General features: G+C 47.8%; 1 protein-coding gene across 1 annotated transcript; it reads left to right on the top strand.

Annotated features, from left to right (window-relative positions):
* Positions 1-1,486: 1,486 nt before the first annotated feature.
* ATP6V0E2 (ATPase H+ transporting V0 subunit e2) lies at positions 1,487-8,510 on the top strand. Its single transcript, XM_066601119.1, has 4 exons — positions 1,487-1,673; positions 3,996-4,043; positions 5,267-5,380; positions 7,524-8,510. Exons 1-3 carry the CDS (start codon positions 1,570-1,572, stop codon positions 5,358-5,360), a joined length of 246 nt encoding a protein of 81 aa, XP_066457216.1. The 5' UTR covers positions 1,487-1,569; the 3' UTR covers positions 5,361-5,380; positions 7,524-8,510.
* Positions 8,511-11,113: the final 2,603 nt, after the last annotated feature.

Genomic DNA, 11,113 nt, shown 5'->3' with positions numbered 1-11,113 from the left:
TTGATTGGGGTCATACACGAGTGATGTTTTCCTGCATTGCAGCGCGATGCTGGAAACGAATCGCGATATATTCTACTTTTGCGTGCTCTCGCATCTTCTTATCAATAGGGCCGGTGACAGCATCACACTGCGTACTCGGTGCGCGCAATATGATGTAAGGTCTCGCATTGAAAACACGGGTGATTTTCACGTGTGAATTCCATCCGATAGCGGTATGGAAAGAACTCGCACGTGAAAATGACGCGCTGATTTCAACATGTTTTTTTCACATGAACAATTTTTCTCTCACAGCGACGCTTCCAGATGGAAATATCGCCGCCTATCCGATTTTTGGGGTGATTCCTCGCTCATAAATTTCTATGGAATCCTTAAACAAATGCCATCACATTCGCGCGCCGTGTGATTTGCATACGGGTGCGATGTGATTTTTATCACTGAAACTATTGGAATGACTTGCAGTTTTTTTATATGTGTGAAAATGTTTGAAAAATTCCAATTGCGTAGATGCGATGCCTTTTTAAGCAAACATGCGTTGCGCTCGCATCAAAAACTGCCGGTTTGTAAGTGCAATATCAGTCCGAGTTTCTTGGACCGAGATCACACTCACTTGTGTTAGGCCTGCCTAAGCTCGGCTTTACGTGGACAAAATTTGCGCGCACAATACGCAGAAAATAGAAACCATTGGTTTCAATGGGTTTGTTCACATTTTTGTATTTTGCGCGCATTTCCCTAAAGAATAGAACGTGTGCTGTCCGTCGCTAGCAAGCCTTTAGCGTACGCTCACATGGTGGAATTTTATGTGTGAATTCCCCCTCAAAATCCGCACCTTTTTGGCGCAGTTTTTATCAAGGATCCGCTCGCAGATTTACCCCCGTCAGTGGGCAAAATCCACGAATTCCGATGTGGAAAATCGCGGATCCTATCAGAAAGGGGACACGTCGCCTCTTAACGTGTCGGAATGCCACACACGGATTTTGCCCGCTGACAGGGCTAAGTCTGCATGCCAATCCTCAATAAAAACTGCGCCAAAAGGATGCAGATAACGGATTTTAGAGACGGATTCATGTGGAATTTTTCCAAGAAAATCCCGCCATGTTTGCGTACCCTGACGCGTCACCTCTTGATGTGGAAACGTACGGCGCTTAGATTTTCGGAACATAGATTTACCGCGCGGTTCTGCGCCATAATCCTTGTCAAAAAGATGCGGACTTTAGAGGCGGAATACATGCGCAATTTTTCCACGCTTAGTTCCGGCGTGTGAACGGACCCTAAATCTGTCCTTTCTGTATGCTGCAGATTTTAGCCCCTTTCAATGCCTAAATGCCATTAATCTGCCATCTGTAGATGCGCCGCAGGGCATGCTGGGAGTTGTAGTCCCCACAGTCTAAAGACGACATGATGCTCCCCGCTGTGAATCACTGAGCTGCTCTGTGTGACTGACATCCGGCTCAGCCAATAGCATGAGACCATGAGAGAAGCGCCAGCCAATAGCAGCAAAGCAGCGCGCTGAAAGTGCCGGGGACAGCGGAGAGCGGCTCTCCTTAGACGGGGTCTGTGCCGGTAGTCGCCATGACCGCCCACTCGTTCACCGTGCCCATGATTATCTTCACCACCTTCTGGGGCATCATTGGCATCGCGGCCCCATGGTTCGTCCCGAAAGGCCCCAACAGAGGGTAAGCCGGGCCCTCCATACACATCCCTGCTGCAGAGCAACCTGACAGTGCATGCTGAGACTTGTAGTCCCCCACACATCACAGTGCATCACTAGAATGACCTGTCAGATCTGCACGTGCTGAGACTTGTAGTCCCCCGCCTCCCAATGTACAGCTGTGTAGTAGCAGGATGGCGTATGGGCCTGGCTACCAATATTGCGCTGGCGGTGTGGATGCGCCCTGCTGTGACCGCCCTATCATTGTAATGTATGGACGCTACGCCGATGCAGCAGAGCTGACATGTGGTTTACATGGGACTGCAGGTAATTGGCTGAGATAATTAAAGGGATTTTCGAATAGGCCATCGGTATCAGATTGGTCGGGTCCCACCGATCAGCTGATTGAGGGCGAGCGGCGCAGGCCTGTGACGTCGCAGTGATGGATCACATGACCTGAGGGCAGCTCAGGGCTTTTCCAGGCAGAATACTATTGATGACTGCGGTGTCCTCAGGATAGTTGATCGCTGGGGTCCGTCACTCGGGACCCTGACCGATCAGCTGTGCAGGTGCATGTTGTCAGCGCCGCAATAACACAGATTGGAGCGGAAGCCTCAGCGCCGACCTCAGTGTAGTGGCCGGCACTTGTAACTGCAGGTACTACGGCTCACGTTAATTACAATGTAAAAAAAAAGTCCCCTCATGAATCAGATCCCGTCACGGATCTGATCCATGGGGGGAGGTGAAAAGACTTACGGAATCTTTAGTCCGCTGACCTTTCCCCAACTTCGGTGCAAAATGGGGTCATTTGTGGGGTTTCTCCATAGTTTTGGCCGCTCAAGGGCTCTACAAGTTTGCAATAGGGCCTAAATTACCTCCGAGCCAAATGTCTGTTCTGAAAGCCTCCGGCTGCTCCTTTCGGTTTGGGCCCCGTTGGGCATCCAGACATAAGCTTAGGGCCACAATGGGTATGTTTCTGAACACAGGACAAGCAGGGGGATCCATTTTGGGGTGTAAATCCTCATTTTCATGCGCAGTATAGAAAAAAACCTGCCTTTAAAATGACACATTTGCAAAAATATGACATTTTATTTTTTCTCCTCTAAATTGCATTAACTCCTGAAAAGAAACTGTGGGGTCAAAATACTCATGCCGCCCCTCAGTGAATACATTAAGGGGTGTAGTTTTTAAAATGGGGCATTTATGGGGGTATCTATCATTCTGACACTTAGGAGCCTTTGCAATCCTGGCTCGGTGCAGGAAAACAAAGTGTTCCTCAAAATGTTGATGATAATTGTTAAATTTGTACGTCTCCTAAATGGTTAAAAAAACCAAAGTTTTTCAAATGTGCGTCCAGAATAAAGTGAACGGATGGAAATGTAGATCTTATCAAAGATTTGTACAGTGTGTTTGTGCATATTTGAGATATTATAGTTGAAAATATGAAAAAATGTTCCCAATTTTGGTACTATCTACATGAAGTACAACATGTGGCGAAAAAACATTGTCAGAATCCCTTGGATTTGCAAAACCTTTACGGAGTTATTCTATGTTCTAGTGACACATGTCAGATTTCCAAAATTTGGCTTGGTCATTAAGGCGCAAACAGGCTTGGTCACTAAGGGGTTAAGGTGCTTGTGAAGCCTCTTCTCCATATGAGAACACCAGTATAATTAAGCATTGGAGCCCAGCAACTTCAGGTTACACTTCTGCTACAAAGAGCGGGTACTGGGCAGAGGGGTGAGAACCAACAGAAGAAAGGCATTGGCGGAGTCGTTGGGGCTGACATGACCGGTTCTTGTGAACCGATGTACCCCACAGAGCCCTCGGGCTGGGTTCACACGGGGCGGAATTGCTGCAGAATTTCCAAACCCAAGAGTAAGCAGCAAAGTGGATGAGATTTGCAAATATCTCGTCCATACGCTGCGGACAAGCCGCGCGGCGTGGAATTCAAATCTGTGCCATGTCCATTGTATCGCCGTTTCCGCTGCGGGCTCTGTTCTCTCTATGGGAAGAGATTTCTACAGCGGCATACGGGCAGACAAGCCGCACCAAATGGCGCAGGTTGTGAAGCGGCCTCTCCGTGGTGGAAATCTCGCTGAATTTCCCTGCGGTCCCGCTGTGGACATTCCGGGGGATCTCCGTCCCGTGGGATCCCAGCCTCACTGTTCCAGTTGGGGGGATGCTGTATTGCGGGTCTATACTGCAGTGTATAATTGGGTATTCTTCCCAGAGGCAATAATAGTTGAAGGGGAGAGAATCTCCATAATACGGCGTCTAATACGGATGATTTCACTAGCTGATCCTTTTATATTGACTACTTCTTGTCTTCTTTCCCCTCTTTCAGGGTCATCATCACCATGTTGGTCACTACGGCCGTGTGCTGCTACCTCTTGTAAGTATCGGCTCTTCTGTATCGCTTTTACAGAATCTGGGGGTTCTGTTTTCATGCTCCATTCAGGGGCAGGAAAAGGGAATCCTCTGGCCAAACGACATCGCCACGAGAAAATCATAGCAATATCGCATTGGTGGGCCATGCGATATGGCTGTGTTTTCTCGCAGCAATATTGCGATTTTGTGGCGCTGCAAAGTGTGGGGGGCTTGAAATATAAGCCGTACCCCAAAAATAAGCCCTAGCTGCAGAAAAAAAGAAAAGAATACATCACCTTAGAATTGCTGTCCGGCTCCACTGAATAATCTTCCCAGTCCCCAGCACTAGTCTTCATTATCTCTGCAGGCCGGGGATTGAAAAATCCCCGCCTCCTGGAAGTGCTGCCTCTGATTGGCTGAGCGCTGTGACGCTTAGCCAATCAGAGCTAGCGCTCGATGAACTAATGATTCATTGAATGGCTCATCAAACATTCAGCCAATCATCGCCGAGATGGGAATTTGCTGCTGCCTAGCCGGTAACTATGAAAGCAGCCGAGCGCTTCAGCGCAGCACGCTCTACGTGGCTCCCATGGAAATGAATGCAGTCATACACGAGTGATGTTTTCCCTCACAGCGATGCGGCGAGGTGAAAAATCGCTACATGTCCTATATTTTTCGCCTTCTCTGAACGCATCGCCCATTGTTTTGAATGAAACCTTTAAGACCTCGCATGGCGTCAGCATGCAGTCCGATACGTTGCTTCCTTCTGAAGTGTGTGAAGACCAGAATCTCACAGAAGCAATGAAAACCGCCTCGCGTCCGCGGTAAAACTCACATTGACGAGCGCAATATTGGGCAGAATTTCTTGGCCCAATATCGCACTCGCCCGTCTGAATGTAGCTTTAAAGAAAACTTATCATGCCTTCAAGTCAGTAGGGCCGGCTGCGTAGCTCTGTAGCCGCAGCCATGCTGACTCCTACCGATGTCTGCTCACTGTCAATGGATGATGTCACTGGTGGGGACTACTCACTAAAGCTGGGAAAAGCCCATGGGGTAACAGGAGGGGGTAGAGGGAAGAGAAAGACATTGTTGGCGCCAGCCCCGCTCACACGAGGACGTGACTGGTGCCCTTTAAATGTTAGTTCTTCCTGACTCTCATGCACCATTGTACAGGTGGTAATATTGGATGTCAGATGTGATTACTGGGGGGCACTAACCATTTCCTGATGTTGCTTCTCTCCTCCATAGCTGGCTGGTGACCATCTTGTCCCAAGTCAACCCACTGTTTGGACCACAGTTGAAAAATGACACAATTTGGTACGTGCGATTCCTGTGGGAATGAAGAGGTGCCAGGCCTATGAGGTAAGGTGCCCGCTGTTAGTGGCTCATTATCGGCTCCAACATTAGAGATTCTTCACATGGAAAATGTTTAATGGCAAAAACTGAATTTGGATCCAAATTTCTAAGGGCTTCTGCACACGGATGCGATGTGCCTGCGGCTTGTGGAGCCAATGGGGGAAGAAGCCTTGGCATAGTGCATTGGATTCCTCATGTACAAACATATTCTCCCCTAGAAGCATCGGTATTGGGGTAGAATAGCTATGTGGAAACGGCGCCCAACGGAGCGTTATATGACGGCACACTTCCTCTGCCTGAGGATGTGGTGATGGCAAAATCCATAGAGGAGTTTAAAAGAGGACTAGATGTCTTTCTGGAGATGAAGGATATTACAGGATATAAATCTTAGGTTAATTGTTAATCCGGGTTTACAGGCAGGTAGGAACTATGAGGGGTTGATCCGGGGAACAGTCTGATTGCCATTAGGGAGTCGGGAAGGAATTTTTTCCCCAAAAGGGGCTAATTGGCTCCTGCATCTTGGTTTTTTTTTTTTTTTTCTTCCTCTGGATCAACAACATAGGAGGCTAGACAGGCTGGAGTAGATGGACATTGTCTTCATTCGGCCTTACATACTATGTTACACTGGGGCCTATTTACTAGTACTGTCTAAAAGTTACACCGTGCAAACGTAGACTGGACGGTCTTTAAAACACACCTGACTTATCACTGAAGGATAAATCTAGCAAATTATAGGACTGTCCAGTCTAAGTTTAAACCATCTAATCGTTGCCTTAGTTTGCGCCAAACTTCTTACGCAATTTAGACCACGCCAATTAGGAAAAACTGAAGGTGTGTCAAATTTCAATGGGTTTGGTCACAAGTGTTCTATTTTTGTGCATATTGTGCACAGAAATAGTGCAAACTGAACTAAACTTAATTGGCCATTTGCATAAATGGCATGCGTGGTTTTTTTTTTTCTTCCTTTTATTTGTGCGTGCATAAAATCCGCACAGACCTGCGCAAATGCACTTGTTTTAATGTGCAGCCGGCCTAAAGGTCCCTTAATCCAGGGTGACTATCGGGTGCATGAGTGCCCAACAGCCATCTCGTGGACTGCAGCCTGCCTCTCACTCACTTCGTTTTTCAAGTAAATGGAGGCGGAGCGGCTGGGGGTCGTCCCGGTTGCACTCACAGTAAACAGGAGTCGCTGAAACATTGAGCGCTTCCCGTTTACACAGCCGATAGTCACTTTGTATTTAGTTTTGCTAAGAACCAAGTGAGTTCAACAAGTGGACAGATTCTCGCTCGGTGGCCGCATGCGCACATGATGGTTGTTGCCTAAATTTGCGGCGAGAATTCGCCCGATAATCACTGCATGTAAAGTTCCCTTCAGCCTGCAGCAGAAATCCAAGGCTGAGCAATGGAATTCTGTTGCAGATTTGTACGCAGGGGCGTAACTATAGAGGGTGCAGTGGATGTGGTTGCACCCGGGCCCAGGAGCCTTAGGGGGCCCATAAGGCCTCTCCTCTCCATATAGGGAGCCCAGTACTATGAATAAAGCATTATAGTTGGGGGCCCTGTTACAAGTTTTGCATTGGGGCCCGGAAGCTTTAAGTCATGTCTCTGTGCAGCATGGTTTGGGTATGGGTATGGGTATGGGTACGGGTACAGATACAGATAGAGTGGGGGGGCCATAACTCACCTTTTTGCATCAGGGCCCCTGAGCTTTTACTTACGCCCGTTTGTACGTATATTTATCCACCTGCACACATCTGCGCGCAGCGACCTGCTGTGGCTTCTGCATCAAGAATTGACGTGATATGGATTTCTATTGCAGTCACTAGGAAGCAAAAGCCCTTCAACTTCTCAGTAGCAATATTCCTCTATGTGAAGCCAGCGGTGTTAGCTGGAGAGTTGGTGGTGAACATGCAGGACGTTTGGCTAGTAACATCAGACCTGTGACTGTTTGTGAGTCGGTCCATGGATTAGCACGCTGCAAACCAATCTGCCACAAGAGCTGTGTGTCTTCCATGCAGATTCTGATCTGAATGTCATGAAAATGGTGGAAAACTCGCAGTATTTCCCAGGCAAACCTGTATCAAAAAACACATGTAAAATCTGTACCAAATGTGACTCCGCTCTAATCCGGAACCTCTTCTCTTTGCAGGGTTCCAGTGAATGTCGTCTCCCTCCTCCACCCGGTAGTAGTTGGATTACTGCGAGGATTCTTCACCCCCTTCTACACTTGTTGACCAATTCCAGCCCTTGTAGACACCCCTCCATCCTGGTTCTGCCTGACATTCCGGATAATTGGAGACTTGAGCCGGGGCTTATGTGATTATTGTGTGTTGTGAATGAAATGTACAGGATTATTATGAGACCCTCGTCACTCCCGTCTTATGACTCCGATACATCAATGGAAACGGACTTAATGTTTTCCCCATCAGAGGTGATCAGTGTGATCCCCGTCGTCTCCCAATACACATGGAGCCTGTAGTCATGTTCCTGCCAGACATGTAGCGGATCATGGCTGGCTGATGCAATGGCTGCTGGGAAGTGTACTTGCAGATCATACATGGTGGATGGTCAGGAGGGCATGTAGACTAACACTTCCCCAGTGACAAGTCACAAGGCGTAAGGTCTGGGGAACGTGGAGGCCGAGGAAGTTCACTGTCGTCACCATCTCCCCTACCAATCCGTCTGTTTGGTAGTCACTAGGGATGAGCGAGTATACTCGCTAAAGCACTACTCCCTCGAGTAATGTGCCTTAGCCGAGTATCTTCCCGCTCGTCTCTAAAGATTCGGGGGCCGCCGCAGCTGACAGGTGAGTTGCGGCGGGGAGCGGGAGGGAGAGAGAGATCTCCCCCTCCGTTCCTCCCTGTAGCTCCCTCCCCCTGAATCTTTCTGGACGAGCGGGGAGATACTCGGCTAAGGCACATTACTCGAGCGAGTAGTGCCTTAGCGAGTATACTCACTCATCCCTAGTAGTCACCTATTCAGCTGGCTTCTGACTTCACCATAGCTGTAGCGTCCAGATAAATTGCCAGGATTGTTTCTTCATAGAAGAAGGGGCCGTACGCTTTCCCAGAGGTTGTAGCGTAGAGCACATTAACCTTGGGGGGGGGGGGTCGCACATACGCTCAATGTACATGGGGGGGGGGGGGGGGGGTTCCCCTCTTCCAGATTCTGACACTGTCTGTTGCCCAAAAGGTAAAAACTCCATGAAACCATCGCTTTCCATTACCGTTCACAGAAAGAACATGGTCGCACTTTGTCGTCAATCGGTAGAGATAACATCACAAACATTTGCGCAGAATCTTCCAGTCGGCTGTGGGGCGTTCAGTTCTCTGCTTTCTCTGACGATGGATTTCTGAGGACTTCCTGTGAAACTTCACGGACGCTCTTTCTGGCGGCCGGCCGGATGATTTCACTTGCAGATGCAACCATAAAATAGAGTATCTCTTAGGAATTGTGCGCCCGCTGGGAGGATCTTCATCAGACTTTGTTCGAAAATGATCTTGCACGCTAATAACGGACTGGTAGATGTGAAAATCAAGGACGCAAAACGCTCTGTCTTCATTCGCAGCCATTTTGTCTCATGTCCCTCGCGACAACTACGGCAGAATAAAACATTTTGGGCCTTTTTTTTAGCAAAACTGTAACAGTAAGACGGTCCTTGCTGCCCATAGCAGCCAATCACAGTGTAGCTTTCATTTTACCATGGCAGTATAAGAAATGAACGCTGCGCTGTGATTGGTTGTGATAGACAACGAGGACGTCTTACTGGTAGACAGTTTTGCTAAATGAAAACTTAAGTTTGTTTCCATTGATCAAATTTCTGTATCGGAATGTCATAAACCGGGAGTTATGAGGGGTTCACATCAGGAAGATCATTTGTAATAATCTGTTATAATGTGCAGGTTAATGGTCCTTGTTGCCCATAGCAACCAATCACAGTGCAGCTTTCACTTGACCTCAGCAGCTTGAGATGAAAGCTGAGCTCTGATTGGTGGCTCTGGGCATTATAACCATTCTTTTTCTGTCAGTTTCGACAGCCCGCCCCCCTTCATCTGTATGTTTTGTGGTCAGGATTTAGTTCCGCTGCCCTGTAACTTATTTATTTATTATGTGTATTTCCGGACTGTGCAATAAATGAGATAACACGAAGAAATCCTCGTTTTCACTCGTTAACGATGCAGATGAGCTGTACGGCGGACCTGGAGAGGTGGTGCATGTGTGTATTATAGGAAGATTCAAGGCAACAGGAGGCAGAAAGGTTAGAAATTAAGTGTGACTTTACTCAAATGATTGGAACACAAGACAAGAGTTCACATTAAATTGAAAAGGGGGACATAAAAAAATCCCCCCCCCTTTTTTTTTGTTTAAAACCCCTTTAACCCAATTTACAGAATTAGAAAAACATGGCGGCCTTGTAAAGCGCTGTTCATGTCTGCGTTTGGGGGTTTCCGTGTTCTGCCATAAGAGCTGTATCCATCCATGGCAGACCCCGTTGATTATACAGGGAGGGTCGTCTGGCTTCGGTCATGCCCTCCAGCATTATCCCAGATGAAGTAGCCCAGCATGCTGGGATAGATGCGAACAAGACGGCAGTACATCTGTCCAGTGTGTGTGCTACTACAGCTCAGCTAAATTTAAGTGAATGGGACTGAGCTTGCAGTACCAGAAACAACCTGTGGCCAGGTGTGGCACTGTTTCTGGAATAAAGCAGCCATGTTCCACTAACCCTGCATAATGCCTTTAACATGGCAAGAAATGAGCTTTCACAGCATGAGAATGATATGCCCGCTGTGGAATGTGAGGCGGGCACAGGTAACGATGCCTCCTATCAGACTTGTTCTGACTGGAAGTGGATTGGCATTTGTAATAACAGGAGGTTCATATGGATAGACCTTCCCCTTTAAATTATAGGGGTATTCCCAATTTGTGAACAGAAGCTGTTCTAGTCCCTGTTCTTAAGTATAACGTGATTCAGTTCCTCATCTCTGCTTGATGTCAGTGAAGGAAACCATTCTTTATTCTATTCAGCGGTTGAAACCCCATCCTGCTCGCGTCCAGCCGACATCCGTAAAGGGGCTTTTAGACGGAATGATAATCGTTTACTTTTCATCCGTCCATTTTCTGCCGGCATAAAAGTCCTCATCGACTCGTTCACTAATAGTTCGCTTTAAACAGCGCTCATTCAGTCATAACAGCGAATGTGAATGACCGAACGATTCCTGTCTGAACGAGCCAACGCTGTATCTGCCACTACAAACAGGCTGCATGAGAGCGAACGCCCTAACGGTGACGTCACCTGCTTGTTCCAACAAGAATCTGTGTGTCTAAACGTATGCCAAGTACTGCCTATGTGCTCCCCTTGTGCTTTAAACTTGGAACTTCGCGAGACCCCGGAACCACTGAACAGAGGAATCAATGCAAACCGGGACTTCAGGGTGCTAGCGGGACTTGTCCTTTATCAGAAACCCTGCTGAGCGCCAGGCGAGTCCATATTTTGCCTCTATTTTAACATGGTGCACCCGATATCTTCAGGCGCTGTTATTCTACAAGCAGTGAGTCTCAGGCATTGTTCACATGCCAGAAATCTACGGCAACGTTCACATAGCGGGGATTCAAAATTCCCAATGCAGAAAAAAAAGCGGTCATCAGTTTTTGCTGAGTATTCGCACTTGTCCCGTTCAGAGGTGCTAAAGCCCTGAGTGGATCGGTGGCAGAAATCTGAGGGTCAGCCTCTGCTTT

Source organism: Eleutherodactylus coqui, chromosome 4 (assembly GCF_035609145.1).
Source record: "Eleutherodactylus coqui strain aEleCoq1 chromosome 4, aEleCoq1.hap1, whole genome shotgun sequence".
In the NCBI taxonomy this organism is placed as follows: domain Eukaryota; kingdom Metazoa; phylum Chordata; class Amphibia; order Anura; family Eleutherodactylidae; genus Eleutherodactylus; species Eleutherodactylus coqui.
Note: the sequence above shows the minus strand (reverse complement) of the source record. Positions and strands in the feature narration are given on the sequence as shown.